At 24.0% G+C, this 17,968-nt stretch overlaps 1 protein-coding gene across 1 annotated transcript; it reads left to right on the forward strand.

The window, feature by feature from the left end:
• The first annotated feature begins 468 nt into the window (after nucleotides 1-468).
• On the forward strand, nucleotides 469-17,572 carry LOC145832207 (roundabout homolog 2-like). The gene is made up of 15 exons (XM_082939531.1): nucleotides 469-481; nucleotides 4,540-4,713; nucleotides 4,903-4,943; nucleotides 5,004-5,130; nucleotides 11,441-11,586; nucleotides 11,724-11,853; nucleotides 12,864-13,005; nucleotides 13,477-13,601; nucleotides 14,150-14,257; nucleotides 14,325-14,477; nucleotides 15,036-15,208; nucleotides 15,716-15,797; nucleotides 16,079-16,247; nucleotides 17,062-17,228; nucleotides 17,526-17,572. The coding sequence occupies exons 1-15, from the start codon at nucleotides 469-471 to the stop codon at nucleotides 17,570-17,572; spliced, it is 1,797 nt and encodes a 598-aa protein (XP_082795657.1).
• Nucleotides 17,573-17,968: the final 396 nt, after the last annotated feature.

Below are 17,968 nucleotides of genomic sequence, written 5' to 3' on the forward strand. Positions count from 1 at the left end.
TTTATACAATGTTTTTACTATCCTTATAAAAGTACCTATTGTATGAAAGTGCGCTCTACTTGTTATGAAAGTAATTATTCGTAAAGACTTTTTCAGTTGTTATTTAAAAAAATTATGAAATAACTTTTTTTTACACTAAAATTTAAAGTAAGTATATTTGGATATTTTAGTTATAACTTAAATATTGTTAACAGAAGTATGATATATAATATTTTAAACAAACCAATACTTAAAATTACTTTTCTAATATATAAGTTATTGCAGCTGTATGTGTTATATTAATTGAACTTAAATCAAAAAGTATGAAAAACTGAAGAATACTTCTCAAACAACAAAAAGAAAAAACTAACAAAAAAAAACTTGAATTTTTCATGGAATTTTTGTATTTAAGTGCCTCAAGAAGTCATTATGAGTTTAACACGCAAGAGTCAAAATTGCCTGCTTTTTATCCAACTACTTTTCATTTTAATGGCAATTTCAAGTAAGTTTCGTGCTTTTTTGTTATTCTTTTAAATAACTTATTTTCTGCTTAGTTTTGTATGTTTCTAACTGTTTTTATAATTTCAAAAGATTATAATTTAGTTTATTTTATGGTTTAAAAGTATTGTTTACTAATAAATAAACAGCCAACAGGTCATAAAAAAATCTAGTATATATAAAAACTTAATCTATATTATCTCCTAGTTTGTGTAAATTTCACTGAAACTAACTCTTTATTACAAATAGTAAGACAAAATATCAAAAGCTTAGTCATAATAAAGAGTTTTAGTAGTAATATTTTTTCTCCAATAAAACCAACTTTTAATCAATAACAAAGTTTTGATAAATTATCATTTTTTATTGGGTTTTAAATCAAAAACTATTAACATATTTTTAAACATAATTTTTGGAAAATTAAGTAAAAGAAAAACAGATCTAAAAAAAATATAATAAAAATATTAAATTAGTTTTTAAAATATGATTTAGAATTTTTTACTTTGGATTTTTCGTTTAAATATAGTATTAATTATCAAGTACATTTTTGAAAACAATTGCTTAATGTACAAAATTTTTACTCATTTAGGGAACAAATCTTACTAGTAATTTATTTCATCCAACACAATATCACAATATATAAAATTAATCATTGTTGGTTTTCACTTTGAATTTCTAATTAAAAAAAACTAAGTTTAAATTATATAAATGATTATACAAAAACAATACAAGAAATTTGCACGAATTGAGAAAGCTATTTGTAGCTATTAGCAACCCGTGACCAACAGAGCATGTCTGATTTAGAAGCTTCAAACAATTCTGTTCAGTGATGCAAAAACGAAAGCATCAGAAGTGAATGCAGCCAATTAGCATGACAAAATCTTGCCGACTCAATTAAGATCCATGATTTCTCTTGGGAGCGTAACAAGCTTTCTCGTTTCTTTTGAACTCAAAGTTGATTTTGCTATTTATTTTTAATAGTGAATTCATAACAAAAGGAAAATAAAAGGCAACAACTGAACATTCAAAAACTATCTAGTTTAATATGAAAAACATTTTTTATAAAGTCTGTTAACGTTTAATTTTTATACTAGTGTCTGATTACTACAATATATACAGATACTTCTATTTTTTTAAATTGAAAATAATAACTTGGATTAGCTGACACAAAAATAAAAAAGTATTGCTTGAAGTAAAACTTGTGAAATTATAAAAAAAATGTTTATTTTAATTTAAAAACAAATTAAAATCAGTTATAACTTTTTAATTTTGAAAAAACGCTTTTATTCAGATTGATGAATAATTTATTAAGCGAAAAAAATTGATTATTAAAAGCTACCGGCTGCTACATTCAGAACTTTAATGTTTTATTGGCGCCCTTATCAAACTTTATTTACATTATTTTGATTTAATTATAATTTAACTCACCGTGGCAATTTGTTTTATTAATGCTATAATATCAACCCTTCAAATTATATAACAATATTTATGTTTTTATGAACCATGCGAGCTTTAATAAGTTGATTACTCAAGTTTGTAATAAAACAGATGATCATAATAATTTTTCAAAATATTTAAGATCGTTTAATATATAAAAAGGATAGTTTTTGTAGTAGTTTTTTTATTCTTCGGATTGAAAGTGTCATTTAACATACATTATAAACTGTCAAAAGAAAAATTTGTTTATACTATGCATATCTGGCATTAAACAAAATACAGTATTAACTAAGATCATAACCAAATGCAATTATTCAAACTAAAATTTCAGAAAAAATTAGCAAAAGCTATACAGTAATTTTACTTTATATGCCTAAGTAGTAATACCTATATTTAAAGTCTTAACTTCATTGAATTTTAATAAAAATATTGTAAACAAAAAAGTATATTGCTCATACATAAAATGATTATATGTTTTCAATTTAAGTACATTATAGTTGTTCATTTTAATTAGATAACTTTATTGTAATAAAATGAGTAAAAATAAATACTTTATTGTGAGTAGAGAGCTTTTTAAAATTTGAAACTTGTATATATTCTCAGCAAAAAAGATGAAATTTTTTTAAAGTTTTAAAGTTTTTGGATAGAAATTCACACGGTATAACGGAAACTTGTCATAAAAAAGATTTTTTTATAGCCTTTAATTTGTAGTTTACCTTTGGCTTTCTACAATTGGAATTTGACAGTTTTAATGACCGTGTGGTGTATATACTTTTTTTATAGAAAAATAAATACATAAGACAGAAAATAACTCTATTTAAAATTCAGCAAACATATAAAATGTAAAATTTTATCTTAAAATAACTTAAACGTGTTGATTTCAAATGTAACTTAACTTTCAAAGAAAAATTCTTTGTATGCAAATTCACTCAGTTTAAGTCAAACGAAACATACTTCAAATGTTTAATAAAATTTGATCCTTGTGTTGAAACGCATCAATAAAAGTTTGTTGTTTGAATTCAAACTAGGTAGCAATACGTAATTCCATAAAGGATTCATATGTTTTATTTGTTTTACACAATTAAAATTTTGTATTAAAATATATGAAAAATTGGTTGTTTTACTAAACTTATTTATTATTCTTGATCATTTTCATTATCTACTGATGTTTGAACAATTTCTTTTTTAAACTTTAAATCCACGAGAATCAAAGAAAATATTTATAAATTATGACAAGAATGTTTAAAATAAATACTAAATAAGGATTAAATACATTGAGATGATTTTTGTAACCTGTTAATAAATTTAAAACATTTTAAAGATAATTTACAAAAAATATCTATGTTATTAAAAGTTTGTTTATTAAAAAAAGCTTTTTGTTGTTTTAATATCATGGTAGTTTATTTAATTTCAAAAAAAAACAAATATAATTCAAATGAACATTTAAAACTTTAGTTTATTTTTTACTGTAAAAGGTAGTACAACTATTTATATAATACCGTATATAACTTACAGAACACCTAAAGATAAAAATTAAAAAAGATTTATCAAAATGCAGTGCTGAAAGTTTTTAAGAATCAGTGATTGATGTGTTTGTTTAAAATACAAACATAAAAACATACTCCTTGTTTATTTTCTCTAAGTTCAGTTAGTTAAACCACCCAAAAAACTTTCTGGCAATTAGTTTAATTTGCATAAACTTATTTACTAAAGATGTGCTTATTCTGTTATTTTACACAGTAAGTTGTAGAACAGTTTGTCTTATTTTAAATAGAGCAATTTACTTTGGTTTAACAGTAACTAATTACCTTAAATTTAGGATATAATATTTGGCAGTTAAGATGTTTTTGTTCATATAAGTTAAAACAAAATTTTGTTTCAAAACTAAATGTGTTAAAAAGCAATTATGTTTTTTTAAGCAAATATTCAATAAGCACAAATAAACACAAGATCATTGAAATTATTTTCATAACTGTCACATGTATAAAATTTTAGATTTATAAAGGTTTAAAAGGTTTATTTAAAATATTATTATTTTGAAGAGATATTAGATGAAGTATATAAGCTAATAAATACCTAGTTGTAAAGAATTTTTTTTGTAATACTTACTTTACCCAATAGAGTTTTTTCAAACTTAAAAAACTAAAGGTAAGAGTATAACAATAAATATTTTGCTTTAATTAAAAAGAACGATAGTTCTTTGTTTGAGAAAAGCTCAACGTTCACGTTAGTATTTGAAAGGTGATATTTTGTGAAACAAAATACAAGTTCCCTCAAGAAAGTAAAAAAAAATCATGAGACGTAAAAGTTCAATTTTTATCAGACGACAAAGGCAAACAAGTTACAATAAATTTTAAGTCACTTCTCCACAACTAATAGCCCCTTTGCAAAGCATCGGTAAATCACCACATAGATCAAAGCAACATAGTAATATGCAAAAACTATTTGTATTAGAAACTCTTTTAACCTTTAAAATTTCACTGTAATAATTACAACTCTTGATGTATCATTTAAAGTTGCTTTTGAAAATTTTTTTCCTGTTATACATTTGTTAAACTGTTTCTGACTAAGATAAAAACGAAAAAACTAAAAATAATAATATAAACTAACAACTTTTGGCATTTAAAGATTGTGAAGAATGTAAGAAAACAACGGATAACAGAAAAATAGCTCCTGCATTTTTAGAAGAACCTCAAGGAGTTTATTACAAATCTTCAGCAGCAGTTAAACTTACTTGTCAAGCCAGAGGTGTCCCATTACCCGAACTTTCCTGGCTTAAAAATGGAAGAAAACCCGACAATTGTTAGTATTTTAACTTTTTAAGTACTCTTTTAGATATAAGTAATTCACTTTCTCAATAATTACAGTTTGTAAAATTAAATATTTATTTGTAGTAATTAAAACGTCGACTATAACTCAATCATTAATTTATTTATAGAAGTATTTTTTTCTTGTGTTACTTCAAACTAATTTCAATTTTTTTTCAAACAGTCAGAAGCATTACACCTTCGTTCAAGTGTGAAGATGGAGTTGTAAGTTTTATTATAAATATTAAGTAATAAAAAGTTATTTACTAACAAATAATCACTCAGGCAAAATCAACGTTGGACTTCAGTAATTTGTGGAATGAAGGCATCTCAAATGTTGGTGAATGGACTTGTGTGGCGAATAATAAATATGGATATATAAAAAGCAAACCTGCTAACGTCTACATATCATGTTAGTTGTTTAAACCCACATTATTTAATAAAATAAATAAAGTTGTGTTAAGTTTTAGAAAACTTACCTAGATTTATTTTAAAATTGAAAGTTATTTCAAAATGATCTTCAACAACTTCTAGGTATTTTCTAGTTATGATTTTTTTTATTTTAATAAGTTCATATCAATCATTTAAACCCACATTAGAATCTTTAAAATCTACGTTATATTCTAAAAGCTTGCACATATTTAACAACATAAAAACTTTGAATTTAAATTTAATTGTTAAAATACACAAAACTTTTGTATTAGTTTTATAAAGCATAGTCATATAAATCATTATGAAAGTCAGACAAAATTAACAAAACTCATTTCATAAACTATTAAACTCTTCAATATTTACTTTAGGGCCAAAAAAGTAAATGTCATTTAGTTTCATAACAACACAAGTTTTACCACCATTATTTTTATACTCTTTCTTAATGCTTGTAAAATTGTAAAATTTTATTTAATGACCACTCTAACTGTTTTTCCTTGTTAAGACGGTATTTAAAACACTTTGTTTTAATTTTCTTGTGATTGCGTGTCGTCTTCTAAAAACAAACTTTTGTTCAGTAAGTAAGACTTTTATCAAATAAATTGATTTTTGTTCTTATTCAAACTGCCGTTACGCTCGGTTAATTTTTGATGAACAAATTTATTTGTAAGCTCTTCCAATCGTAGTATTTGATTAAAACTGTCAGCCGTTGTAGTAATTTCTGTTTTCGTTCAATTCATATAACTTCCCTTATATTTTTCAAATTTATTCATAACAACATAGTTTTTACATTAAGATAGTCTAGTTATGCTCACATTTCTTATCAGGTTTTTCTTAATAAGTAAACGATGTTTTTGGTCGTTGTTTAAAAGAAAAAAATTATAGCTTAACTAACTGTATTTCTTTATTTAAAATCAGATTTTGATTTAAAAGATTTTAAAATAAGATATGTAACAACGATCTCAAGTAAAAATCTAATTCTCAACTTTATTTTATGGTGATAAAAAATCAAATTAACTGTTAAAATTTTAACACACTTCGCACATAACACCAAACAAACGTTTTACAAAACATTTTATAATAGATCCTCAACTAATCTTATCATCATAACACTTGAACAAAAAATTGTTTGATAACTAAAATCATGCAAATAGTTTTAATACAATTTCTAAGATGCAATTAAAGATTTATGGGTGTTTTTATTTACTGTTCGATCTTTAATACCAAATATTTTTGTTTTTTATTGATTATTTTCTTTGAAAATTTTTAGCAGCAGTAATCTGCAAATTTTATAGCTTATACTTCTTATTTAAAATATTAGCTTAAGCGAACCGTGTACTTTTATTTAACTTATTTTGTTTCAGCATTTAAACAACAAGCACGTTTGTACAAATACTCAAACATTATACATAAATTTACTCAAAGTGTTCAACTACAAAGATAGTGTAAAATACGATCATTTTTGTAAAAAATACTTAGTTAATTTCTTAAATTATTTAAGAACATAAATACTTTGATTCAAAATACAAATTCTGAACAATGTTAAGCTGTTTTGTTTGAGAATTCCTTCAAAAAAATTTAAAGTTTTTGTTAAGCTTAAAAACATAAGTATTTCAGTCTTGCCAAAATAACAAGAATTAAAAATTTAAAGATCTCACGATAAGCCTGTAACTTTTAACGAGTACAATATCAATTCCCACGATTTCGCACTGTGAATATTTATAACATGTAAACAGACAATGTAAAAATTTTTAGTATATGCCAAAATATTATATTCTCAATAACAAACAAAGTTTTTATTTTGTTTATAAAAATATATAAATACTCTTATGTTTTATGAGTATAAACAAAATTAAATGCATCAATGAACAATAAACATTTATATTTAAACCAACTTTTAAATACTTTAAAATGTTTATACTTTTAAATCACTGTATTACGTGTATAAGGCAAATTTCAAATGTATAGTTTTTGATAAATACTCTTATTTATATAGTTATATTCCTAACTTATTTTTAGAATAAACAATAAGCAAATTTAAAGTAAGTTATTGTTACTTTAAGTACTTTTAAAGTTATTTTATTCATAGTAAACTTTTGCTAACTTGACATAGCAGTAACGTTTTATTTATCTAAACAGTTTGTTTAAATTATAAATAATTTTGAATCTTTATTTTTGCAGCTGTTGTTAACTAGTAATTGACAAACGCTTAACAAATTCACTACTATTTTGCTGTTACTTATTATAAATTGAATATTTTCTGACAAAAACAGTTTCACATTAGCTTTTTTTCTTGAAAATGTTATTTTTGGTCTTTTTTAGGGTATTTTAATTTTAATCCAACTTTTTTATAACAAAGACATGCCCCGAGATATAATCTTCTTAAAAACACATTGAAATCTTCCAAATATTTTTAGCTAAAACTAAATTTGTTAGTATTTTCATATTTTAACAAATAAAATGTTGAATAAAATAATAGAAATTGAATAGTAAAGGTTGTAACTTCTAAACTCCAGTCAAATTTTGTTTAAAATTTAAGTAAAAGTAAGTCAGTTTTTTTAGAAGTAGGTTATGGTTTTTAGTTGTTAGAATTATATAATAGGTAATTAAAGAAAGTTTAAACGTTAATAAAATACAATGTATTTTTTTTGTATCAAAATATACAATTAATAGTCATTTAAAATAAAACTTTAATAGAACTTCTGTCTGTATTTTATGTATAATAATTTTAAATTTATTCTTTTCTAGTGATATAATTCACTTATCAAAATTGATTAAACAAAAAGATAAAACAAATTTTGTTGTATAAAACACAATACTTTTTATATACAACTTTGTTGTTTACAAATTTTTTTATTTACATATGAAAAGGTTTATAAGTAAGTTTTTTATAATACATTTTTGTGGTAATAAATAAATTATGAATTGAATAACTGATATAACGTAAACAATGTTAAACGTAAAAAGGTGAAAAGTAAACCTTGTGATTTAAACTTAATTAGTTTGATTTAAGTTAGGTCAAATTAAGGTTGTGGTAATTGTTTATTACAAGAAAATATTGTGACCTTTATTATAATTAACATATTATTAGTATTTTATGTGATATTTTTATATTTTTTTGTATTTAAACTTAGATTTTACTTTAATACTTAAGACCTAAAAGTAATCAATAATAAAGTTGTTTACCCTTAAATAATCTTCAAAGTAAGAATAGTTGGTACAAAAACATTTTATCCAAACGATAACAAATTAAAGTTTCGAAAAAAATTAAACTTTTGTAGTATTTAAGCTTGAATCTTATTTTTATATGTCTGAATAAACTAATGAAGCATAAATTTATAATTTACTATTTATCATAAAGTAACCGTAGTAGTGTATCCGGCGAAGTAATTAATTAGCAAACTTCTCATCCCTAATATACTGAAATTTTATAAATTATCCCAAGGATATGAGTAAAGTAATAACTTTTACCAGTTTTAAATAATTTTCGACTTTTTAACATTTTATTTGATGAAAATTTTTGTTACTGTTTGAAAACTCCCTTCTTCTCAACGGGACATATTATTACGTCATAATCCTTTTTAAATATAATAAAGAATTTAAACGTTTAACTTTTCTTTTAATTTTTAGGAGCATTTTTAACAAACTTTCAATTATTTTTTAGAGTTTTTAATTTAAATTTTTATTTAGCGCGACTGATATTCATAATTCTAGATTAATCTTTAATTGTCATACATTTGTAAATATGCTTAGTTAATAACAAAATTGTAAGAAGCGCATTTCAAAATAAAGTTTTAATCCAGATTTTAAACAATGTTAGATGAATCACTACTTACTAACAAATCTAGAATTTAATTTAAGCTAATTATGTGTAATTTACAGTTGATCTGTTAAATTTTACTAGGGTGCACGTGTTAGTTAACAGCTGATATTTGTAAAAATAAATAAGCAATTCAATTTATCTGTCGCTTGACTAATGGTTAAGGTATTTCCCATATCGATAATTTTATACTAAAAAAGTTAAGCGAGTGAAAAGTTAAATCTTGTTTAAGTAGTTTCAAGTGTAAGTTAATTTGTATAAATTAATCAACACTTAATAGAATTACATTATTAAATAAAAACTTCTTGAACTATTTAATGCTGTTCAAGGTAAAAAAATTATCGTTTTTACAACCAATAAGAAAAAAAAGCTTAATGCAAAGTTGTGTAGAAAAAAAAGTTTTTGGTGTTTTCAACCGTTTGAAGTCAGTTTGGCAGGTAGCTTAGATTTTATCGAGAAAATAAACATCCAATGAACAATTTGGTCGCCTAACAATAATAACGACTGACGTTATCACAGTTTGAATCACAAATTTCTATTGAGTAATAACAAGTTTGGAAGTTTGCTCGATTCTTATGAGATTTTGTTTTCAGTACGCCGAACACATTAGCTAACAAGCGTAAAATAAAGAAAAATATCTAAACTAAGAAAACAGAATTTAATATTTATGCTGTTTTTAAAGCTTTTTATAATGTTTTTTTTTACTACTTGATGCACACTAGTTTAAGCATTTCATACTGATATTTAGATATCTGTTTTGTTTGGAGACTATTGTTAGCTCATGTTCGTTAAATGAAATTGTATGAATTTCACAATTATTTTTATACTTTATTGACAACTTGTTGGAAAACAATAAAGTTTATTTGTCAGCTTTTATTAGTTTTCTCGTCAGTATGTTATTCACTACCTAATATATTGTAATAAAAACAACTTAAAGTGTTTTTTTCAGGTTTGTTTCCAAAGTTACATTATCTTTAATTAAATATCTTTAAATAGTTGTATGTTGATGAAAAAGTCTCGTTTTAGAAATCTGTTTTCTCGTTAATTTGCAATTTGATACACCAAAAAACATTTAAAATGTTATTTTTTGCTGTTTTTATTAAGTTTAAATGTTGTAACAATAAGCTAGTAAAATGAAAACAAAATTTAAGCTAGCATATTTTATAGTTATATTGTTGACACCACACTTTCTTATATCACTAAATATTATAAGTTATCTATCAACTGGTAAAAAAGTTAGGTTCAATAACTTGGAACTTTTTCTAATGGAAAATATTATACTTAAAATTTAAACAACAAATATAAGCTAAGAGGGCTACAAAACACAAACAGGTCAATTTGCTTTTGTAACTTATACGACATATTTTTCTTAAGTACCACTTGATTACAATACTTTTACTTATTTGTTTTTTTGTTTATCATTTATCTATTTTTTAAACTTGATATTCTGTTAAAATATCTTATAATAATCTCAAGGAAATCTTTAAACTTATCTTTTCCAACTTTATTATATAAATTAAGCAAAATTCCAAATATGTTTAAGGCTTAACGTTGCTTTTAACGATTAAGTTTTTAGATTTTTTCAAATCTTAATTGCATAAATATTCGTCTACTTTTATAACTTGATTATAAATCATTTTTTTATTTAACTACTATTTCTTTATAATTTGTGGTTTAATACTAAATAAACTAATTAAACACTGTAATTTGTTGATATAAAAAGTAAGTTTTATAAAAAATAGTCTTAAGATATAAACTAGATTAAATGGTAGTGATATTTTAATAAACATTCGTAGATAATAAGATTTATCAAATTACTATCTAATTATAACAAGGTTACCATAATAATGATAAACTGTATATTTCGATTACTTCATTGATTAATATAAAGATTACAATATATGCCGTTTAGAATTTATTAAGAAATATGTTTGAAATATTTGTAAGTTTTACAAAGTATCTAGTTTAACCTTTTAAATTTACGTATCGGCTTCAGTGCTTTTAAGTCACCTTTAAAGTAGTTTCGATTTCAAAATAATGAAAATTTAATGACACTTTTTATCGCTTGCACTTTTACTGACCAAATGAAAATGCTTCAACTCAAATGTAAAAAAACAATAAAAATGTGGACTTAAAATCAGAAACATTAGAAGTTTACTGAAGCTTTAATTAAGTCGAACCATATTAAAAATCCAATTCATGTATCAATGTTATTTCGGTCAAAAAACTTAAACTAAGTATAAATCACAGCACTTTTTTTTTCAAATTTTACTATTAAACAATACTTGTTGCCTAGTTTAACATTTAAGTTTAAAAATTTATAATAATGCAATGATTAATTAAAAACTAAATATAAATTGGTAATTAATCAGTCAAACTAATTATATCTAACTAATGTTATAAGGAGAAAATTGAACACTTTTACAGATTTAGTGTTTAAAAAATATACTATCATAACAATTAAACTGCACAGATATCGAGAATTTCGTAGTCATGCCGTTTGATGTTGCTGCTTTGAAGGGAAACTCGGCCACTATACGGTGCAAGAAACCCGATGGACAGCCGGAACCAGAAATCACGTGGTTTTATCAGAAATCAGAAGGTTCCAGGCAGGAACAAGTTCGGAATACAAGAAAAAAGGTATAAAAAATACAAAACATTTAAATATATTATTACTTTATTCAAAAATAGACAAAAACTAATACTGAAATTGTCATAAAAAAATTTAATATATATCAAAGTAAAATATTTTACAGTTACTCCAAAGAGACAAATCAAGTCTGATAATATCTGATGTGAAACCTGAAGATAAAGGTTTATACACTTGTGTGGCATCTAACTCAGCTGGTACCAGGAAAAGCATTGCTGCTCAACTAACTGTACAAGGTATAAAAATGAGTTTTTTTTATTTTCAGTTTGTAGATCAAAAACTTATCATAAAACAGTAATATACGTTATAAGCATATATCACATAAATTTTCTATAGTTTTTTTTAAGTTATGTTTTAGGTATATATGATGTTTATAGCTTCTATTTTTATAACAAAAACTGCTAACAATAAGTTGTACATTTTTAGCTTTATTTGCTTGTATATAAAAATGTATTGCTTTCTTTTAATTTTCGTTATAACACTTAAAGTTTAATGATTAAAAGCACAAAACTTGTAAATAAGAATTAGTTGAAAAATGACAGTCTTTTAATGATGTTTATTGTACATTATATCATTCCAGCTTTTAAGTTTTTAACAAGAAGCAAAAACAAATTGATTACTTAAAGTGAAATGCTTCAATCAAACGCATTATTTTATGTCGTTAAATAAATTTAAAAATAATCATAACACTCATACAAAATGTTCTCAAGTAGCTACAAGCAATTAAAATTATTTGTGATTGTACATAATTCGAACTATTTAGTATCTGTGTAAAACTTTTATTATAACATGTTCTTATATATCTTTAATATGTTAGAACATATTAACTATCTTCAAACTTGAATCACATGTAAATCATTTTATAAATAAATATTTAAAGAGTTTGTGTCTCTTTGCAAAAATCATGAAAATACTTTCATTTAATTGTAGGCTTAAAAAAGGTAAACATATTTTAAAAACTTACGAAAAATTGTTATTGTGAAAATGCAATTTTAGAAAGAATAATTGTTAAAGTTGAAATAGCAGACTTATTTTAAACAAAAGGTAAAACTAAGTAAACAATTTAATGTTCAACTCTTTTTAAAAACCATAATTACTAACTTACATTCTTTATTTATATACTTTTAACAAATAAGCATATATAGTTAGGCTCAATGTTTTAAAAAGTGTAACAACAAATATACCTAAATGGGGTTTTTGTTATAAAATTATTAAAATTCTAAACAATATAACTTTTACGTCACAGAAATACCACACTTCATGGAAACTCCTGATGACGTTGCAGTTTACGAAGGAGAAAAGATTGTTGTAAAATGCGAGGCATCAGGAAACCCAAAACCATGGATTTCTTGGTTCAAGGGTTCAGAAAGACTTCAAGATAATAGCAGGTTTGTGATTTATTGTAATAAAAAAATGTCGTTTGATGTTAGAAATACACTTTATACTTTTACCATTTAATACCTTAGAAATATTATTGAAAACAAAGCTTAGTCAGGGCACAAATATAAAATACATTCCTAATATTTATATGTATCTGTGTTTATATAATTTTACTACTTTCTAAAAATGACTTTGTTTTTGGAAAAATTGACCTTAGAAAGCAATAAATTTACAACTAGTTTTTTGAACTTTTACTTTTTTCCCTTTCTAAAGGGCAACTACTTATGTTTATTGGCAATTAAAAACTTGTTGTTTTATTTTTACTCTTATATCTAAGCATAGAACAACGCAAAAATCTTTATAAAGCAGTCAATATACTTTTATTCTTTTAAAAGGTACGTATCTCATAAATTTTTTATACATATAGTTTTATAAACAGATTCATTTTATCTGATAAATCAAAAACATCTATTTTACAGGTATGAAGTATTACAAAATCAACTAGTAATCAAAAGTGCTCGAACAACTGACACTGGTAGTTACTCTTGTGTTGCGAAAAACAACCCTGATACTAAAAAGATAGAATTCAATATTCAAGTTGAAGGTAATTAAATCTTAAACCATTAAATATTCTATTGAAAAGTTTAATTTCCAATATTTATCTAAGTTGTTAAGCAATTTCTTTATAACTAATTTTAATAAAATTATGACAAATTTTTCATTTGTTTATTTGTCATAGAAGCTCGATTTCATATAAAATTTAATGGCAAACTAAGCTTAAACTTTAAATATTATAACAACTTAAACAATAGAAACTTTAGAAAAAACAAAATATCGAAAAAGTATTTCTCCTATAGTTTTTTAACTAAGATTATTAAAACAAAACTGAAATTTTTATCTAGATAGTTTTATTTTACAAAATTTTAACAAGTATAAATACTGAAAAAACAGCTAACAATGTAGCTAATATTGTAAGGTCATAACTTGCTTAATCAGTTTAATTAAGTTTATTTAACATGTGACATATACAAACAACAACTGAAGGGTCAACCTTAAACAATTTGCTATATTATCACAAGATAAGGATGTTGAAAAATAATTTATTATAAAAAAGTCTTAAACAAGACAAATAGATATGGTAAATGTTTTCAGATCAACCTGGTGTTATATTTTCTGAATTAACAGTCAACGAAGGTAGCAATATAAAAATTGACTGTCGAATTAGCGAGTCTGGAAATTTAAAATGGAAACTTCCGAGAAGTAAACAGTTTATTAGATACTCTTGTATTTATGCTATAATCTTTACACTCATGGTATTTTTCTACAGGGATAACCGACTTGCAAGATCCTTACAATTCAAGACTTTTGTTATCAGAAGAAGGAGACAAACTTGAAATAAGAGATGTGAATTTAATAGATGCTGGAGAGTATAGATGTTTTTTTGGTGAAAAACAACACGGAATTAACCTGCATGTTACAGGTTTAAATACATATTTATACATGTATATTAACATGATAGTAACTTAAAACCTTGTGTGTTTTGAGTCTTAATAAAAGAGCAAACTAGTTTATAAAAATTTTAATAAAAGCAAACAGTAAAATTTGCGTTTGATATTCATGACTAAATAATGCTTACAAGCTTTAATCTAAGCTTAATCACTTTTTATTCATACTTTGTTTCCTTATAACCTAACGTAAGGTCTTGTCTACTTTTCACGGTCGTTTAAACAACTAGTACAGATTAAAAAGAACTTTTTACTCTAATTGTTAAAAAGTTTAAACATAGAATCACAATAAAAAAGTAATTACTCATTTTTTAAAAGGTTAATTTTAGAATTAATATAACTTACTTTACTTAATTTGAATCTAAAGAAATTCTTAGCTTTAACTTATAACTTGTTAACTTTTGTTCTTAAACTACCAAAACAAATCTAATAATAGAACGATTTATTTTAAATGAGTCCAAAAAAAATGTTTAATTTTAGAACAATTAATGTTTTAATAGTATTATTCATTATTAAAAATATGTTTACCACAGCTGCATCAAGACCAGTACCTCCCATTGTGACAAGCGCTTCAGGTGATACATTTAAATTTTTGGGAGAAATGGTCACTTTTAAGTGCTCTTACATGACCAGATCGCCCGAAACAGTCAAGGTTGAGTGGTTAAGGGACGATAACCTCATGTCTGAATCTGCTTATGGGGGTCGGGTTAGTTTCCATGACAACCCGAATGAAAAAAAAATTTGGCTAAAGATTTTTCAAACAAAGGTACGATTTTATTGATATTAGTAACTGAAACCATTTAGCCTTTACTAAACCTTTCAAACTGTCTCTTTAAATAGTAAATGGCAATTTTCTATTTATATAGTAATACTAAAATTTTAAATTGTCTAAATTGAACGCTAGTAGTGTTTTGAAATAGTTTTAGAGAAAACATTTTTATGGTATCGATTTTCTTAGTAAATATATTAAACTATAAATGTTTGAATAATTATTAAGAATTTTCTTTTAACGGATCTCCTAATTTAAAAGTTTCGAAATGTATATATAATATTTTTAATTAATCTACTTTTTTTCTTAGACTAATGTGATGATTAAAACAATTGAACTATAAGTTTATATGCTACATTAATCTATATTTTAAGTTACCATCTGTTACAAAATAAAGTATAAATCTTTTAAAGTACAACAACAACGGTAAATCTTTTTTAATAGCAATCTGATAGCGGAATGTATAGTTGTCTTGTATCAGATGAAAACGGAAAAACTTCTTTTTCAATGAAACTAACTATAGCTTGTTAGTTAATGATTTTTCCTTTTTTGGATATTTCAAATTGTCTAAGTGTATAGAGTCTGTTTTAATAAATCACTGCTACAAAACATTTAGTAAATAGTTAAGTGTTACGTTTTTTTAACATAAAAACTGTTTTAAAAAACTTCTTAAATACCAAAATGTATCAAGAAAAAACAATCTAAAATTATATGTACACAATTTCTAATTAAAGTTTTAATGCTAAAGAAGTTTACTCAAATTTTAAACTAGTAATAAAAAAACTACCAAAATATTAATTTATTTAGCCATAGGAGATCAATTTCAAGACACTTCGGACGCTGAAGAAAAGATTCCGAAAATTTTAGGTTACCCTGAATTAGTTTCATCAACAAGTGACTCATTAAAATTAAAGTGGAGTCCTTCAATATTATCAGTTGATGATCAACCAGTTCACTACGAACTTGCATACTTTCAGTGAGTCATTTTTATTTAGAACTAAGTCAGTTTTCACAGCAAGCTATTAAAGTTTTGTTTACTTCTTGATAAGGATCAAAAATAATAAATAAATGAAGTAGTTTTAAAAATAATAAGGCAAAAGCTATATAAAAATTTTGTATTAAGTCTCAAAAAATTACTAGTAAACAGTTTTTTGACAGTATATGATACGCTTACTTTTAATATATTATTAATATAATGTTAATTGTGTAATGTTGGACTCAGGTATCAAAACCTTAGCCACTTAAACAGGACACATAATGAGAAAAATAAAAATAAAATACATTTCTATTCAACAAAAAATAAACATAAATAAAACATTAAACAAATTTTGAATTATAAAAACCTCATTAATAAGTTTAAACTTGTTTGATTGATATAAAAGACGATAACTTAGTACATACAAAGATATTTGTACAAAATTAATAAAAGTTTTTTAATAGTCTGTTAGGGTAGGCGTAAGGAAATAAAACTAATTAGTATTACAAATAGATAAAAGAAGAAATCACTAGTTAATTTGGATGGGGTAAACACTATAAAAAATATTTATTTATTTTTCTCTTATGTTTTTGTGGAAAGTTACTGAAATTTACTGATATGTATACTATTTGAACTAAATTTCTTTAGTTTAAGCAAAAATGTTCCACCCTTTTACACGATACTACATCCTGTGGTAACTAATTTTTAAAATTTAATTTACTAACATCAAGAATAAAACATAAAATCTAAATAAAAGCATTAAAATAGTTGATTGTGCTTATAACTGTAGTTAATCTTATAATAATTACTTCAGGATAGGACAAAAGTTAAAAGAATGGAATGTGATGCCAAGAACACTTTCTACTGAGGTTGAAATAAATAGACTTCAACCTTCAAAACCGTGTTATATAAAATTACAAGCTTTTAATGATTATGGAGCAAGTCAAACATCAATTGTACCAATCGCTTACTACACACAAGGTTTATTACTTTTATCTATTTATTTATTTTTATTTTAAAACTCTTAGTTTGCGTTTTAATTGTTAACTTCATCCTCAAACGTTATTATCTAAAATTTAAACAAGTAAGTAAAACTTATTCAACTTGATATGAGATATTCAACATACTTAATTAAATTTGTGTTTAAGTTAAAAATTAAAAAAAAAAACACAAAATTATAAACTAGTATAAACTAATACTAAAGTGTTTACTGAGCTAACTAAAGTAAAAAAAAAACAGTAAAATTTTCTGCCATCTTTTGTTATACTCTACTGAAAGATAAAAAGTTGACATTTGAATGGATTTCAGAAGCGAACGTTGTTTAAAAATTATCACCGTTTCGATTGTGTCAAACTTTGACTTATCGCTATTCATCATCAAGCATTTAGTATTCAAATTAATTTCACGGGATTTACTACATTTTATAAGTTTTTTCGGTAAAAACAACTTACTTGTGCATTAGCACAAGTTTAGTTGCAGCGAAGTTGTAATTACAAAGTAAAATCTTTCTTTTTTCGTTAAACACACTTAAAAGTGCTTGCATTGTCTCCTTTAATGGTTTCTTTTAGCAAAGTAAAGATCTAATTTTGCTTGCATAAGACACGCCTAATCCATAATTAAATACTTTAAAATGGGTCGTCTTTAATAGTGATGAATTAAACTTTGTTTACTTAGCCTATATTGGTTAGGGTAGTGCTTGGTCATTAATCTTTTTTTATTGC

The sequence above is a fragment of the Thalia democratica genome, chromosome 3, assembly GCF_965202585.1.
Source record: "Thalia democratica chromosome 3, ktThaDemo2.hap1.1, whole genome shotgun sequence".
In the NCBI taxonomy this organism is placed as follows: domain Eukaryota; kingdom Metazoa; phylum Chordata; class Thaliacea; order Salpida; family Salpidae; genus Thalia; species Thalia democratica.

Coding starts and splice junctions, on each gene's coding strand:
- LOC145832207 (XM_082939531.1), top strand. Junction 5,131..11,440: donor TGCTAACGTCTACATATCAT/GTTAGTTGTTTA, acceptor TAAACTGCACAG/ATATCGAGAATTTCGTAGTC. Junction 17,229..17,525: donor AATCGCTTACTACACACAAG/GTTTATTACTTT, acceptor CTCTACTGAAAG/ATAAAAAGTTGACATTTGAA.